The sequence below is a fragment of the Urocitellus parryii genome, chromosome 12 (assembly GCF_045843805.1).
Source record: "Urocitellus parryii isolate mUroPar1 chromosome 12, mUroPar1.hap1, whole genome shotgun sequence".
NCBI lineage: Eukaryota > Metazoa > Chordata > Mammalia > Rodentia > Sciuridae > Urocitellus > Urocitellus parryii.
Window position 1 is genome coordinate 91,929,811 of NC_135542.1, and position 18,553 is coordinate 91,948,363.

At 44.1% G+C, this 18,553-nt stretch overlaps 1 protein-coding gene and 1 pseudogene across 1 annotated transcript; both read right to left on the reverse strand.

Annotated features, from left to right (window-relative positions):
- Positions 1–3,292: 3,292 nt before the first annotated feature.
- LOC113198892 (N-acetyltransferase family 8 member 7-like) lies at positions 3,293–3,969 on the reverse strand. Its single transcript, XM_077792029.1, is given in 2 exon segments — positions 3,293–3,801; positions 3,804–3,969. Coding segments are annotated over 2 exon segments (675 nt in total).
- Positions 3,970–15,456: 11,487 nt separating this feature from the next.
- On the reverse strand, positions 15,457–17,702 carry LOC113198876 (N-acetyltransferase 8F1-like; annotated as a pseudogene).
- Positions 17,703–18,553: the final 851 nt, after the last annotated feature.

The window sequence follows — 18,553 nt, forward strand, 5'->3', positions numbered from 1 at the left end:
CCCTCACAGCAGGGGTTGATACAGAACAGTTGTCCTGTTTGATTCCTCTAATGGAAAGTAGACTGTTCACCTCACCATTTGTTCCAGTCAGCGAGGATAGTTTTAAAACTCCAGTTGGCCACCTGGTCACATGCCTATATTTCCTTCACAGTTGTTCCTAAAATAGACTTCTTATAACAATCCCCATATGAGCACATTTTAAATTAGTTGTCTACAATGTGCAAATCTGGACACTTTCACATTGATTTTATTCACAAGATAACCAACTGGTTTGTAATAAATGCAAAAAGTAACTTATAAACCCTCCTCCCAATGACTCCCCAATTTAAAATTCAGTCTCTATCTTAAGTATTTTCTTTTTCCTGGGTTTAACAATAATATTTTCCTTTTTAAAAAGTAAATGAATTCTTATCAAACAGTGGAAACCATCACAGCGTCCCATCAAAGAAGAATGGATAAATACAATGGAATAATATTTAGCCTTTAAAAAATGAAGGAAATTCTGATACTATGACATGAACTTCAAAAACATGCTAAATGAGAGAAGCCAGATATAAAAGGACACATTAAATGGTTCCACATACTTGTGATACCTAGGCCAGGCAAATTCATAGAGACAGAAAGCAGAACAGAGGTTACCAAGGACTGGAGGATGAGGAGATGGGGAATTATTGCCTAATGGGCATAGTTTCTGTTTGGGATGATGAAAAATAGACTGTGATGATATTTATACAACATTATGAATGTAATACAACTGAACGTGCACTCTAAAATGGTTAGTTGTATGTTATGCATATTTTACCACTTTTTTTTAAAGGAAGAAGATTGGGCTGGGTAGAGCACTCGCCTAGCACATGCGAGGCCCTTGGTTCTATCCTTACCACCACATAAAAATAAAGGTATTGTGTCCACCTACAACTAAAAAATAAATATTAAAAGAAGGAAGAAGGTCAAGAGTAGGAGCATTAAAAGTGCCCAGGCTGGCAGACTCTTTCTGCATGTGCTATGTCCTCAAATGTGCACACCTGTGTGTCCAGGCAAGTACAATGTGTCAGGGGAACAAAAACTAAAATGAAAAATTAACTCTTGTTTAACTAGTAAAGTATTATATAAAAGGAAACCTTAATGTCTTTAAATTTTTACTATATTCAATATAAAATCCTTTCCTTCAAATTGAATAAATTACTTATTAGCTAAAGAGAATGGAAGTTTGGAATCAGCATTCTAGATACTGAAGGGCCAAGTCACTTGGACCATGCCCTTCCTCCTTACTACTTTCTAGAAACCCATGAATCTACCCTACACTCACACAAAGAAGTTCCTGTACAAATTGCAAATCTACATTTTGTCATTCTCTGGAATCCCTGCAGTTCATGTGTAAACTACGTATTGCCCACAACCCCAGTTTGCAAAAGCAGACTCTCCATTCTCTTACCACTCTCCTCCCCGCCCCCCAGCGCGTGCACACACACACACACACACACACACACACGGGCAAAAACATCTGACCATGCCAAAGTTCCAATTCTATGGGTACAGACGGTGACTTCTGTGTTCCTAAGGCAAGTGTCAAATATCAGTGGTCTAGCTCCATGGTAGAAGAGGACATGGTGTCAAGTGGACCAAGAAGTGCCTTCACAGCCTCTGCTACCAAGGCTTGGGGTTCAAGATGATACCTCCTGCTCAAGCTTGTGACTTGGCAAGAGCAGAGTGCATAGCAGAAACTCTCCCAATAAGACTCCCTCAACTTCTTTGCTCTCTCTAACCTGTATCCTATTTATGAGTTTTCGATATCTTTAAACATTCAAATTATTTTGAGACATTAACCATTTTAAAATATGTGAGTATGTGACATTTGATAACATTCACAATGTCTTGTAAACTCCAACTATGTCAAATACCAGAATATTTTCATCACCCAGAAAAGATGTAGGCTTATAAGAACACGTGGTCAGACTAAAGCACCTATGAAAATCTGAAGTCCCTGAGCATTTGGGGCCAGAGACTGGGACCAGGCTATGTTCCGAGTGTGGCAGATGAGGAACGTTCACCAGTGCTGTCTCTTTTTGGACAAATAGGAATACTCCCTGCCTGACCTCTCCTCAGATATGCTGGCCCATGTAATTGTGTTCAGCCAGTATCCTGAGGATTATACCATTCCAGATCTCCCCATGAAAACATTCCCCACTCTATCCCTTCCCACCTTCTTTCCTTCTGCAGGGACCAGGGACTAGAGCAGGTGGAGCAAGTTGCTGCCTCAGTTCTCAGAGGGCTTCATCCTTTGTTCCGTGACTCTGCAGCTCCTCTACTATAGACCCAGCTTCATTTCTCTCCTGAATCTTGTATGTTGCCACATGCAATAACTGCAGGAGTGCTTTGCTTTGGCTGCTCTGCAATGATTTTGAACCCTGCCTGAGCTGGAACAGGATGAAATCCAGTGAAACTGGCACTTCAGCCAACCCAGGACATTTGAAAAGGCAACTTGAGACCCAGAATGCAACCCAGTCACTCCCTGCAGAACTGCTGGCCCACAGGCTCATAAGCAAAGTTAAGGTTTGTCATTTTGTGTGTGTGTGTGTGTGTGTGTGTGTTATTTTTAATGAAACATTACCAGCTAGACTGTCGCCTGCTTGCTGGGCTGATAAGATGAGCTGGATTGAAAGGAGCTGGATGCAGCAATAACTAAGAAAACAGCGGAGAAACCACACAACACACGAACATGAGTTTCAAGTGTGGGACTGTTCTGTGACCCCTGTCAGTCCAAGCTGGGCAGCACTGGAAAAAACAAGAAAGTGCACCCGAACCCCCTGCCCCCTATTTATTGGGGAAAAGACATTTGCTAGAATATTCCACCAAAATAAGGCAAGGGATAGAGTTTCGAAAGGTGGAGTCTTGCTTGGTGATATCTTGTGGTCAGCAGATTGATTGACATCTTGGCAAGTCACACCCATCTCAGGTACTGTGTGGGATCACAGGCAGAGCAAGAGGAAAGGCACACATGTGTCACATAGCCCAATCAGCACCCAACGCCAGACCAATCCCCTCATACTCAAATGTGCATAGCTCACACACATGGCCTTTGGGTGGCTCACAACACTAGACAAATGAAGCACAGGCACCTCAGCTTGAATGGAGCAGAGCTCCTGGTATCTCCCCCAATTCTACCATTCAACACAATGGACTCAGATGTGTACTAGCAATGAGCTTTTGTTGTTTATAACTGAAATGTCAGGGTTTGTTTTTTTACTACAGTAGACTCAATCAGATCATGACTGATATACAAGGGAGTAGTTCACAGGCTCCCTTCCTGAGCACAAGGGAGGCGGTACCTTAAATGAATCATAGGAGTATTCCTTAGCCTTAAAATCCTAGTGAAGAAGGATTGGCCTGTCTTTTGGAAGCCCATCCATTGGTACAGAGCCAGGGCAGCATACTGCAGCATACTGGTGCTAAGAACAACTTCACTGTAGCCCTGGACCTCTGCAAACTGGAGGACTGTCCTGACCAGGGCTTTCCCTATCCCCTTACCTCGGTGCTCCAAGGCCATAGAGAGGTGATATAGCCGCAACTGCTTCTTCTGCAAGGGGGGATTCTTAACTGGCAGAGCCCCCACTATGCCCACCACCTGGCCCCCAGACTCAGCTACCCAGAAGCAGGATCTACATGCACTCATGTAGGAGTTGGTGATGTCAGCCAGGTCTATGCACAAACACATGATCATATACTTCCTCCAGGTGTATATAGCCAGGAGCCACAGGAAAGCCAAGAGGATAAAGCTGGTCATGACCATAAGGAGCCAGTAAGCAGAAATAGGGTGAGGGGCACTCTAAATGAGAACAAGAGGATTTGGGGCTGCATCGGCATGTAGTGGAAGGAGGTGGGGATATGCTCAGTCATCCCACTGGAGAACAGGGCCAGAACCCTTTTGTGATCACTCTCTTGGTATTTGCGGATGTGATAAGGAGCCATGGGGAGACTTTTATGTTGAAAATTCAAGGTCCAGGAGAGACAGCTACACCTGCATGCATACCTTCAGAGCAGCCCTGGAAAAAGAAGAATTGTAAAGGACCCACAGTTTCCAGAATCCCAGGAACCATGAAAACCCTGCTCAAGGGTGTGTCTTTCTATTGTCACACTTGAGGGGAGCAGGTTACCACCAATATGAGGAATAGGGTCAGAATTATGTAATTAAATCATGATTATTCCCCTTTCTGGTTGTAAGTCCTTAGGCATGTTTCTTAACTTTTCTGAGCCCATGTATCTTCATCTACTATACAGAGTAAAACCTGCCTTCTGGGGTTGTTTTGAGGAATTAATAGAATATTTATGTGACGCATTAATATATACATCCCTTCTCCTCCCTCAATACCCTATCATGAACACTCTGAAGATCTGTTGTATTGGCATGGCACCTGGGGCAGTTAGACCCCTTGTCACCTCCTTTGGTCCCTTTCCAGGGTCATACACTATAGAAATCCTGTTTTCCCAAACAGAAGTTTTAGCAAATGCTCCTTCCCCTGATTATAAAAGTTTATACTCCTGAAATGACAAAAGGGTCAAGGACCAGAAACGTTCTAGTCTTGAGAGCCCTAGGAATCCTAAGACTTTAGGCCTACAAGGAGACTTAATAAAGCTCTTTTGCTAAAACCAAACAAAACAAAAACCCATAGAGTCAAGGAGCTAGGCTGTGACAGAGCAGGGAACACAAGTTCATTCACTTGTGTGATTCCTAGGGAATTCACCTGAGAGGATGCCGGGGTCCGGCTGCAGCAAAGTAACGGGGTGGGGGGGTGGTGACGAATAACTTGCGTACGTTGATACAGCAGGAATAGGAGCCATTTATTGTAGGAAAACAGAGGTATTTATACATTTTGCACAGCTTATCTTAATTAGCATAAACTAGATACATCAGTCAACCAATAAGGACTCTCCACACTTAATGGCTTGCTTTGGTTACTTCTCAAACCACTCCCTCTGACATTTTGCCAGGCACCATCCAGACTTGTTTACGAACTCTAACATTTCTCTGGCAAAATACCAGGTGTTATTTTGACTTGTTTACAGACCTTAACAAGAGGAGAAGGCTTTGGGACAGCCTAGGGATTCTCATCCTTATGAGAAGGCTTCCTTATAAGGGCCTTCTCCCCTCAAGCTACAGCACCTCTTCTCCAGCATACCTGGCCCTGTCTGAGGCCCACTATGGTCCCCTGCACATACTTGATAGAAGCTTGAGGTCTGTGCTATTCACCCTGCACTCTTATCACAAGCCAAAGTCCAGGTTCCTAGTTCAACAACAAGGTATATCACAGCCAGGCTTCTCCCTGCCCAACTCTACTGGTCTAAGAAAAATCTATCCATGGCAGTCTCCACACTAACCTCCTCTCCTTCACTCAGCTAAGCTGTTGTTGCACCTCCTGGGCCATAGGTATCCTTTTCAGCAGCCAGCAGTGCTGACAGGCTCCTGGCATGGGTTGTTCAGGGCCAACACCAACACACTTCTTATGTATTTTAGCTGAGGATGTATCCAAGATAGACAAATGCAAAACAAAAGCACAAAATTCCTTCTCATGGATGTTTCCAAAACTGAACTCAACCTGCCATGGGCCCTAACCTCACAGACAAGTAAAAAATATGGCTTTCTCCTCCCATGACTTTCTGAGCAGAATGACACAGAATCCAGCATTGGTTTGAAGTATTTCACTCAGGCTTATTATGAGCCAGGGGCCAATGAGCATTCAGGATGAGCAGAGACGTGACTCAGGTGAGGTCTTACATCAAAGGAGCTTCTTAGGAATATTGGGTATCTGGGAGACAGGTGGATACCGTCACAGTTGTGACAAGGGCCAGGAGGTGGAGGCAGATTCATGGGCTGCTGGGAGAGAAGATAATGAGGCTTCCCAGGGAGGAATCTTGAACTACAACCAAAGAGTTATTGACTTCTGCAGGCAAAGGGAGAAGCTTTTCAGAGGGTAGAGAGGCAGCTGTCAACCCTGAGGCAGGACAAAGGCAAAACTTTTAGGAAATGGCCTCAGAAGGAGAGAGGGAGTAAGTGAAGTTGACTGGGATCTGGCCATACAGGGCCTGCAGCATGGACCCTATTTCCAGAGTACAGGAGACCATAGAGAGATGTTTTTAACTGAGAATGAACATGATCAGGGATTTGGGGGAGAGACAAGGGTGTGTGTGTGTGTGTGTGTGTGTGTGTGTGTGTGTACATGCATCACTGTGACTGCACATGGAGAATGGATCTGAGGAGACAGGAGTAGAAGCAGATACCCTAAGAGGTAATTGCAGAAATGGAGTGAGATACAGGCCCCAGGTATAGGTGGCAGGTTGTTTACTACAAGATCACCTGACCTAGGAGGGTTAGTATAAGTAAAATGGAGCCCGTGTCATTTGTCAAGGCAAGAAGCCTGGTTCTGCTATAGGAAAACAGAAGCTGGGGCCCTGTAGCTGGAACCCAGGTGCCTTGTGGAGCCTGTACCATTTGTCAAGGCAAGGCCAACAGAAAAGGCTTTGATTCTAATTTTCTCAAAGGCATTGTTTGCCCACTACCCTGCATCCCATAGTCTGTGTGACTTGAAAGATGGACCTTGGTCAGTGTTCACAAAGGAGTCAATTGGTCGACCAGGAGCCCAGGGGACATAATGGTGACTAGAACCAGAGAAAGGTGATCAAGATGGTGATACCTGAACCACCTGGAGGTGCATTTTGGGATAGAAATGGCAAGAATTAGAATCATTCACATGGGGATGAATACAAGGAAGGAGTCAGAAATGAGGGTTAGAATTGTGGCAAGAGCATTTCCAAGGACACTAGAAGAGGGAAGATTTGGAAAGATTAGTACTTGCCTATGGGTTCTGCTATAGGAAAACAAGCTGGGGCCCTGTAGCTGGAACCCAGGCCTTGGTGGAGGCTGCTGAAATTCAGGATCTTAGAGCAGAGCTCAAGGTTAACTTAACATCACTTCTGAATGGTGAGTCCATGGGTGTTTGTTATTGTTCTCAGTACATTTAAATATTATCTTGAATGTTAAGCAGAAGTTAACCCCAAGAGGGGATCAGAGGTTTTCAGGGTGCAGATTAATGCTCCTAATGAAAGTCTGTATAATATTAACCAGTCAGAACAAGTCAAGGAGAAGGGTAAGAGGCTGTGGTCTGTCCCTGTCCTTTGTCTCCCCAAGTGCTCAGTGGTGTTTGTGATGTCCCCAAAACTTATGTTCAGGATTTTCCTACTTCCCAGACTTCTGGGTAGCATCCGCATTTTTTTGCCATTTATGTAAAGTTTTATTCCACAACCTAAAGTTTTTCTACTTTAAGTGGAAAATACAACTTTGTCATATATGAAATGTCTACACACACACACAGACAGACTTAATCCTGACTCATTTAACAATTGATAGCTGAGCATTTATTATATGCCGGATTATCAGAAACATTGTATGCTTTTAAAAATTTTACTGGTGCCTTATAGTTATATATAATAAAGAAGATAATTTTGACATATTCATACTTGCACAGAATATAGTTTGCTCTTTTTCAACTCCTAGTACTTCTACTTTTCTTCCCCTCCTCCCTCCCTCTGTTTCACCTTCTGTGCTCTACTATTATTTATTTTTAAATTTTTTTAAATTGGTGCTTTATAGATATACATAAAGGTGGAATTTACTGTGGTATGTTCATATATGTACATAGCATAATTTGGTTAATTTCATTCTGCAGTTTTCTCATCCCTCCTTCCTTGCCCTCAATCTCCTTTCCCTAGTCCACTAATCTCCTTCCTATTTTCATAGGCTCCCCTGCCATTTTTATTCCCTTATTTTTTCTCTAGCTTCTGCATGTGCAAGAAAATATTCTATCTTTGATTTTTTTATTGTGGCTTATTTCACTTAGCATGATGTTCTCTAGTTCCTTCCACTTACCAGCAAATGCCATAATTTCATTCTTCTTTTTGGATATGTAAAATTCCATTGTATATATATTCTTTATCCATGGAATTTGTCCAAAAGAACTAGAAGCAGTATACTATAGGGATGTAGATATTTCAATGTGTATAGCAGCACAACTCACAATAGCCAAGTTATGGAACCACTATCTGCATTTTTTGAGGCCCTCCCTGTCAGGAATGACTCATTTTTTAAATTAAATGTTGGATGTATGGCTGACATACCTGGTGGGACTCAGGACACCCTCATGGTGGAGACATCTAAATACATAAGAACTTTGGTAGGATATTGAACTTGATAGGACTTTTACGTTGCAAGTGTGAAAAAGTCACCTACACTTGGCTTAAGAAATAGAGGTGATGGAATGGCTCCTGAAATTGGCAAGACCAGAATAAAGACAGGGTGACCTGAAGGTGGGTTTGACCTTGTGGCTTTTTTTCTACTCTGGTTGCAGGGTCAGCATCCTTCCAAGACTTGCTGCAGTTGGGTGTAGAATGCTCTCCAGCTGTAATTGAATCTGTAGACATCCTCATTTGCCAACAACTGAAAGGTGAGGAATTATGCCCTAGTACTGCCAATGTCAGTGGATCTCACATAGTCAGTTTCAAGTTTACTCACATTTTCTGGGGACTAGTTATGTGCCTTGACCAGAAGGAGCTGGGGTTATCTTTAAAGGGTTCCTGTCCTAAGGACACCAGAACCCTAATGGAGACTGAGGACCAGGTGTGATCCCAGGAAACTGGAACTCCAATAGACATAGAGGACCCCTGGGTGCTAAAGGGTTGTGTTATGGGGTGACCACTCAAAAAACACACTAAGTCCAAATTTGAAACAAATCAAAGAATTTTATTTTACCTATCTTTTCCTGTCCAGGGATGCTTCTGACAGGGTCCAATTGGCTCCCTGAAAGAAGCATGCCAGGCTGTTTGTGCTCCAAATATTTAAAGAAGAAAACCACATCCTCTGGAATTTTGCAAATTGCAAGCAATCAGACTACATGGGCTGAGAATGCAGTTAGCAGAGCAAATACAGACTAACACATCCTGGGGACTTTACATTGTAGGTGCACATAGTGCAGGAGAACAATTTTTTATCATTTTAAAAATAGCTCATACATATTCCACTGTCACTTATTTTTAAAAAAATCAATAAAAAACATTCTGCTGTCATTTTTTAAATCAATAAAAAATAGCTCATACAACAGTTTCACGTGGGAACCATAAAGATGGAGTCACTATGACTATACTTACTATTTCATTAATCTATATTTTCTATTCTATAACCTATAACCTATAACTCGTATTGATTAACTCAGACCACAACAGTACCAATGCCCATAGGAGGGAGGCCATCTGTGTTCTCAAGTGTGTGTGCACTCCAGTATGGATGGAGCACCCCTGGGAGCCCAGGGATACCAGCACTTAATGGAGATGGAGGACCACTGGGAGCCCAAGGTAACTACAACTACATCAAGATACAGGATCACTGTGATCCAAGATTACTGGAATTCCGACAGAGAGAATGAACTATTATTAGCCCAAAGATATAAGCACTCCAATAGAGATGTATGACCACTAGGAACCATTGAAGTGATAAAGATGAAAGAACATATGCTGCAAAGATACTGGCACCCCAATAGAAATGGGGAAACACTGTGAGCCAAAAGGTATAAACATTGTGATAGAGATGGAAGATCACAGGGCTGGGGTTGTGGCTCAGCGGTAGAACACTCACTTAGCACGTTTCAGGCCCTGGGTTTGATCCTTATCACCACATAAAAATAAATAATAAAATAAAGGCTAAAAAAATAAAGAATAATAATTTAAAAAGGAGATGGAAGATCATTCTGCACTAAGGAGTTGTGGAGGTGAGTCATGTGTGAGCACTGGTTATAGAGAGGGGTCCTTGAAATTCAGGGTTGGGCACTGAGTGATATAAAGTATACATTAGTGGATTTATAAAGATGATAAGACCCCAGAGAGCATGAGCCCCACTCTGCACTGTTTCTGAGTGTGATTATTATGGGATAGGCAGGAGGAAGAGGTGGCTTGTGGTGATGATGTGTGATGGGAAAAAAAGAGGAGACTGGAGAACACGTTATAATTTTAGGATCCCTAACTTCTCAGTGAATACCTCATTGACTTCTGAAATAAGTGAGGTAATATGTGTCACTTGGTTCTATTGGTTTCCAGAAGAAAATATAATTTTCCAATTTAATATGAATCAAATTAGACCTTAATCTCCATAAAGTTACTCTGACTTTCTGAGAGGCCACAGCTATATTCACAGACCTGGAGCTTGTGACCACAGTCACTTCTGTCCCTCCTTTTACTCCTGACCACATATCCAGTCCATGAGTACTGAGATCCCTTTCTTAGGCCCCTTCTTTCTTCTTGCCATATCACCACCTGGTTTAGATCTTAAACTATGATAGCAGCATCCACAGTGAGATGCAGTGGGAGATACTAATCTGGGAGAATCATTTTCTCTTTTATTATTGTGGTAGAGGCACATTTTCTAACAATTAAGTTTCATGGGTACTAGCGTGTTGCAACAAGATGCCTGTGCCAGAGTAAACTATGTGTACATTCAAATGATTGCATTAAGAGAACATTTTTTTAAAGGGGAAATAGGAGCATTATGTAAGACCTGCTGAAACAATAATTAAAATCCAGTAGGTCAAAGAATCTTTCACCAGACTGGTGCCACTCCCTGCTTGAACTCAGTCATTGGACAGATGTTCTCACAGAAGGATTTGCTATACAAGGTTGTGGTAGGCTGGGCACAGTGGTGCATGCCTGTAATTCCAGTGGCTCAGGAGGCTGAGGCAAGAGGATTTCAAGTTCAAAGCCAGCCTCAGCAACTTAGCAAGGACCTAAGCTATTCAGTAAGACCCTGTCTCTAAATAAAATACAAAAAAGGGCCTAGGGATGTTGCTCAATAGTTAAGTGCTTCTGGATTCAATCCCTGGTGTGATGGCCTCTGTGCAAGGTGTGGCTCTAGCAGGGTCACCAGTGAATATTTCTTGTGATTGAACACACATCCATGAGATTGATCCTTCATAACTAGTCATCATTCTTAATTAATTTATCATTTTTGGTTAGTAACTATAATTTGATTCTGATGGTTTCCACAATATACAGTATCAGAAATTCACTAATACAACCATTTTTTAAAAAATATTTTTAGTTGTAAATCATCTTTTATTTTATTTATTTATTTATATGAGATGCTGAGGATTGGATCTCACACATGCCAGGCAAGTGCTCTTACCACTGAGCCACAACTCTAGCCCCTAATAAAACCAATTTTAAGTGCACAACTAAAGAGACACAAAGGAACTTCTCAATGCTCTGCTATCTTAATGTCTGTTCTTTCCCCTTTTCAGTCCAGCCCTGAGCCTCAGTGCCCCAGAGTGGGAGGCTGCAGTCATAATCCAGTACAAACCTCCCAGGGCCCAAAACCTGCCACAAAGTCATGGCTGGGAAGATGCTGGCTAACCAGGCTGCCCTGCCTTTCTGGCCTGGGTTGCTGATGACATGGAGAAGAAGACAGGTTCAGGATTGATGGTTTCTGGAAGCTGTGTCCCAGCCTCCTTCAGAGAAGAAGGAGGCTGAGCCAAACTTGGGGGTTCATTTTCTACATCATATTCTCAAGTGATACTAAAAGGTTGAGACCTTTGAAACTAGATCATATCTGAAATGTCTTCATTTGAAGAGTCAGTGCTTCTAGTTCATTGTTGATTACTAAATGATGGGAAGGGTCTCAGAGTCCCATGGGAAGCTGTTCTGGAATTGGGCATTTGCTGCAGATAATGCCAAAGGAAATAAATAAGGGGCATGCATGTGGCCTGGATGCAAAAGTTTTTGTGATCCAGATCTTGTTTATGATGGTGAGTGGTGGGCAATGAGGCCTATGAAAGGAACCAGGGAAATTCATAACCCAGCACCTTGAGCTATCTTAGCTAAAGTTCATTTCATTTTCTCTGAAATGATTTTTCTCCAGAAGAATACACAGGTTTATTCAAGACACTAAGCACTCTCTTTTTTTTTTCAGCAATTAAGAATAAGAGACATTTTTCCCACAGTCATTGTGTTGGGCTTGTGTTATAATTTGTATCTGAAATGGCCCCCAAAGGTTCATATATTGAAGGCTTGGTCCCTTTGGTGGTATATCAGAAGGCAGTGAAAACTTTAGTAGGTGGCCTAGTTGGAGGTAGTAGGTGGGGAATGTTCCCTTGAAGCAGATATTGGGACACCAACCACTTGCGTGCTCTCCTTTTTTTCCTGTCTGCCATAAGATAAGCAGCTTAACTCTACCATGTGCTCCACACCATGACATTCTGTCTTATTACAGGCCCGAAGTGATGGGATCAAGTAACAAAGTGATGAAACCTCTGAAACCGTGAGCTAAGATGAATCTTTTCTCCCTGTAAGTTGATAATTTCAGGAATTTGTCACAGTGGAGCTAACTAACAGAGTTTGGAAGTCCTGGTAGTTTGATAAAGGAGTCTCAGAGCATTGTTCCTAGAAGCAGGGACAGGGCGAGGGAAGGAATGAAAACTAAGAATGCATTTTCCCTGTTAGAAAAAAAAAAAGGTAAGAAAGCCAGGTGTGGTGGCACCTACATATAATGTCAGCTCCTTGGGTGATGGAGGCAGGAGAATCCCAAGTTTGAGGTGAATATGGGCAACTGAGAATTTATCTCAAAATAAAAACAAACAGGGCTGAGGAAATAGCTCAGTGGTAGAACACTTGCTTAGCCTGTGTGAGCACTGGACAATCTGTAGTATTGTGATAAAATAATTTTAAAAAGGGAAGAAATATCCCCTCTCTGGTTTCTTTAGAAAATGTAAAGCTTCCTCTTTCCCTCTGAGACATGTTCAAACCTTAATAGCTAAAACCAGCTTTAAACCAGGACACCCTCTGAAGGGACCTGGGTGCCCTCTTCAAAGAGGAACCATCCAGGGAGACAGGGCTCTGCCTCTCAGTCTCTGGGGGACAGAGGAACCTAACTTGGTTCTAAGTGGCAAATCTACCCCCTAATGAAGATTAAAGTCTCTTCTTCCTTTGCTTAAAGCCACTTGGCAAACAGAGAGGAGCAGGTGCTCTAGATGAACGCAGATGATCACTGAGTGATCAGTGGTGCTGGTGAATCCTCTACTGGAAGACTAGTTAGTGTTTATGGGCATAGTGTGGAGTGCGGATATCTGCTGGTTGTGTTAAAGGACAACTGCTCTTTCTCTCCTATGACCTCCTAGGTCTTCCCGGTGATGAACATCACAGAGGTCTAACGCTTCTCCAGTGATAAAAGTGTTTTCTTTTTCTCCTGCCCCTGCAGGAGCTGGGAGGAGATATCAAGGTTGGATTGTTGTCCTCATCTTTTGTTTTTTGTTGTTGTGGTACTGGGGTCCTCTGCAGCTGAGTCACAACCCCAGCTCTTTTTTATTTTTTATTTTGAGACAGGATCTCACTATGTTGCTGAGGCTGGCTTCTAACTTGGGATCTTCCTGCCTTAGCCTCCCAAGACACTGGGGCCAAAAGTGTGCAAACACTGCACCCAGAGGAAAAATTCTTTTTATTTCTATTTCTCCATGGCCAGAGGACTTTATCTGGAGCCTCCCACAGCATAGAACAAGATTAGAACAAATATTCACTCATTGTGCTCCCGAACGGCATCTACTTCAACCATAGCACAAGTTGAGCAAGTGCCAGGTACCCTTTGTTCAGGGCCAGCCTGCATCCTCCTGCACTGCAGGGGACCAGAGCAAGCTTAGCCAGGCTACTCAGGGATGCTTCCCAGGAGGAAATCCTGGGTTCCAAGAGAGCAAACCTGGGGATTGCACCACCAGAGGGCACTTTTGCTTTGCAGAAGAGTTGTGGGACTAGGCCTGGGGTTTTCCCCTGGTGAAGGGAAAGTGAATATGAATGCAAAAGAAGAACATGGATCCTAGCATCAGTACCAGATGAGGTGGCAGGGATGATGCTAAAGGCATCCCGGGCAGTATTGTAGCCACTGACCTGCCTCAGATACTCAGGGATGATGCTTTGCATTTGGATTTCTTACTCTTCTCACACACAGGCTCTTTATTCAGCCAAGCCCTGTTGAAAAACAAGACAAAAGTGGGGAGGGTCAGAAGAACAGGTGCATGCATTATTGATTTCATCAAAGCACAAATGAGACAGCCTGAAGGAACAGGATGGGCCAGTCAAGGCTATTAGGTTCGGTTATCAAGGCCAAGGGCAGGAGAAAACCATGACAGGAGGTTGAGGCCTTTGGTCCTAGACAACTTGTCTCTTGAGTTTGGACAAAGCCCATGAGCATGGTTAAGGATTTCTGTGTAGGTAAAGTGAGTGTAGGCCAAGGCTGAATCCCAAAACTGGACAGGCTGTGGCCCAGGTGTCCCCTCAATGCTGAGAAGTAGGAACTAAGATGAGAAAGACCCCCTAACACTGCCTAAGGGGCAGAAGTTTATGGATCAGTATCACATTGACTCTCTGGGTGAGAGTTCTCCCTCTTGGTTAGGGAGACCAAGTATGTGGCTCCAGGCCCTCAGGAACATGCCAGAGATACAGCTTAAGCATCTGGGAAAGGGTGACAGTCCTGCAAATATTGGCACTAACCTATGTCCCAACTCTCCCCTCTACAAGAGGATCTATCCTGAGGCACCTATGAAAATCTGAATATTTGGGGAAAGAGACTGAGACCAGGCTGGGTGCCAATACAGGATAATTTTAGAACATTCACCTCTCTATGTCCTCCCCCAGAACCCACAGGAAGGCTCCATACACAACCTGCCTTCAGTGAGCCTGGCCCATGGTAATGGGCCCTGCCAGCACCATACCCAGGGTCTCCCCATGGAACATGCCCCTCCATCCACAGCCGCCTCCCCACCCCTCTGCAGACACAGGGAACTACAGTGAGTGCATTGCTGCCCAATTCTTTCCATAGAGCCACATCGTGCCCTTCTGCTCTGGACTCTGCAGCTCCTCTCCTTCTGAGCCAGCTCCATTTCTCCTCGGAGTCTGGAATGTGTCCACAAGTGACCCCTGTGAGGACATGGAGAAGTCTTTGTTCCTTTCTCATTTTGCATTGGCTGCTCTTCAGTGACTTTGAGCCCTGCCTGAGCTGGCCTGCTGTAACAAGATGATGTACATGTTACCGGCTCTGCAGTCAATTCAGGACATCTCCATAGGTATTGTGAGACCCCGAGAGCTGCCCAGCAGAGACCAGGATCAAAGACTGGCACACAGACTTATAAACAATGTGTGTGCGCATTATTGTTTGGCTTTTTATAATACAGAATTACTATGGTGCTAAACACCTGAATCACTGTCACCTAGAAGCACTGAGTGAAATAGAAGCCCCCATATCCACACCTTGCCATCAAACATGTTGGACTCAGATGTTCACCGGCAACGAGTTTTCATCATTTATGCCATCAAAATGCCAGGGTTTGCTTGTGCTACAGGATTGTCAATCAGATCCTGACTGATACACAAGACAATAGCTCATGGGCCTCCTTCCCGAGCAGATGGAAAAAAGTATGTTAAATGAATTGTAGAAATATCCAGTAGTCTAAATATCTTATCAAACAAGTACTTTCCTGTCTTCTGGAAGCCCATGCACAGGTAGAGGGTCAGAGTAGCCAGCTGTACCATTCTAGTATCAAGGACAACCTCACTGTAGCCCTGAGCCCTCGAAAACTGGAGGACAATCATGACCAGGGCTTTCCCTAGTCCTTCACCTCGGTGCTCCAAGGCCACAGAGAGGTGAAACAGCTGCAGTTGCTTCTTCCCTGGGAGACGTCCTCCACTGTCAGAGTACCCACTATGCCTGCCACATGCCCCCAGACTCAGCTACCCAGAAGCAGGAATCATAGGCCCTCAGGTAGGATTTGGTGATGTCAGCAAGGTCTATCTGCAAACACACGTCCACATACTTTCTCTAAGGCTGCCTGGCCAGCAGCCATAGGAAAGCAAGAAGGGCAACATTGGACACAAGAGCCAGGAGCCAAGACCATAGGCTAGGAGTAGGGTGACGGGCACCCCAAGTATGACCAGGATTGTTTTGGGCAACTTCAGTATGTGGCAGGAGGTGGCGGGGATGTGCTCAACCATCCCTTGAGAGAATTAGTCCAGGACTCTTTTTGTGGTCAGTCTCCTGGTATTTGTGTATGTAATGAGGTGCTATGGGGAGACTTCTGTGTCTGTAGTTTCCACCTTGACAGCTAAACCTTCATGTACACCTTCTCTACAGCCCTACGTGACTAAACAACAGCCAGGCAGTGTGTGTATTCCAAATTGTACAGGGACTGGGAAGAGACAAATTTACTGAGAAACTACAAGGTTTAAGCTTCAAAGTCCATCCCTTCCATCCCACAGTTTCATTCCTAGAAGTCCTATTTGGATTTTATATTCTGCAGGTAGGCCCCAAATTGGCTATGCTCCAGCTCTATACAATAAGATTTGCTCTGGGGGGTAAGGCTGCCTTTTGGAGGAAATATGAAATTGGGAGTGCAACAGACCAGGATTCAAGCCTAATCCCTCTTTCAGTGTATCTTAATCTCTCTGATCTCTGTCCCTAATTTGTGAAGCTGGGACCAAAGTGGTAGTACCCATTGCTACTGGGTATATTAGCTACTTTATCCCTAAGAACACTTTAACATCCTTGCTCTCTCCAAACTTTAGATCCTCCTTGGAAGTTTTGAGTCATCTAAATTCTTCTCATATTTTAGATGAAACCTAATAAAGTGGAATTATTTTAAAATTTATGGACTGATGATATAGCTCAGGCTGTGAAGCACTTGCCTACCATGTGCTAGGTCTGAGTTCATCTGCAGCACTGCAAAAATAAAATAGTATAAAAGTTTTTGACATTTCTCAACATTTACAACTTGCACCACCACCATCTTTATCAAGTCCTCAAACATTCAGCAGGCATCTAGCAGCCATCCCTCTCCCCAGTTCTAGTGACACCCCAAGCTGTCTGCATGACATGCTTTGGATTTGCATATTTATCTCAGATCTCATGGCAGAATATCTTGCTTATCTTTTAGAGTGCCATAGTCTGAAGTTCCACTTTGTCTCCCTGTTCCAACCTTGCCCACTCCTTGACCCAGTAATGTTCCCTGGCTGGGAGAGTGGTAACCAGGCCTGGGAGCCTAAGCAGGCACAGGACACTTCTGCCTTCTGCCTCCTGGGAACCTGGCCATCATGTTTAGGCAGAAGGAAACTGTCCAAGATGAATATTCACAAACTAATGTGAGTCTTCCAGACACAATAGGCTTTGTATTCACTCTTGTTTGTACAGCATCCAGGCAGCTTGGCAGCTGGTATAGGGACCCTATTGTGAGAAGGCATAGACCAGAATGAAAGCAGGATGAAAGGCTTCCTCCCTGCTCAGAATTATCTTTCCTACCCAATCAACACTGTCCATCTCTTGAAAACATGATTGCTGAACAAAGGTATGTGTTGGAGAGAGTGGAAGAGAATGTTTCAAGCCAAGGGAACAACATGTTCAAAGACCTCCAAAAAAACGAAGACTTACTTTTGGAACTAACTAGAGCAGCTGACTGTGTGTGAGGAGTGAGTTGAGGCTCTGGGACAGGGGAACGCCAAGCTACTGTCTTGACTCTGAGTTTCCTGGCCCCTGAGGGAGCCCTTAAGTAGTGATGGGGTTGGAGCCTTTTGACAGCCTTCTCTAGTGCCCAGGACTCCCATTACTTACTATCAGAGCGTTTCCATCCTGGGCCCATCCTTCCCCTCTCTTCCCCTCAGAGCTCTGAGCTCCAAAGTGGCCTGATACCGTGCACATCTTGGTGAGTAAAGCCATTTCCCTGTGATTGATTGAAACTTTCAAAGCATTGGGACCATCCTGTCTCTTGCCCACTGGGAACTGCTCCAGGAAGCACTGGCCTTGCTGGGAGAGGGGACCTGGTGGCAGCAGAGCAGGAGAACTGCGTGTTCTCCTCCTCCCCACCTCACAGGGGCTGTCCTGTGGACCCCACCATTAAATGAAAAGCTGGAAACATAACCACAGATCAGGAGGCAATAAATGCCTGAGGCAAACAGTAGGGACTGTGAATAAGAAGGGAAACCCCTGTATTCCTTATTGAGGTTTAAGAGAATCACAACAGATATAGGCCTGAAGGTGGGGAAAGACAGAGGGCACTGTGGTGGCCATCGAGGTCAGCAATATATAGAATGGTATGGGGGGTTAGGGTGCAGAGTTGGTGCCTGTGGTCCCAGGCAATTTGTCAGTCATGTTTGGAAACATCCCATGATCATGCTAATGTATTTCAAAGTTGAAATGGCTCTTTAACAAGTCCAGTTGGAAGGATTGAGCAGGGTATAGCCACCTGACCTCTCAGTGAATGCAAGCTATGAGTAGGAGACACTGCCAAGGTGAACCTGACTGAGGGATGCCTGGAATCCCTGGAACAGCAGGAGCTCAGCCTCTAGGTTGAGGGAAACCAGTGAGAGTTCCAGACTCACATGGAAATGAAGTACCTGGGAGGGACAGCCCTGCTAACATCAACCCTGATCCACCACCCAACTCACCCTTGTGTCAGAAGCTTCTAGGATGACATAATCAGGCCTGAGGCAT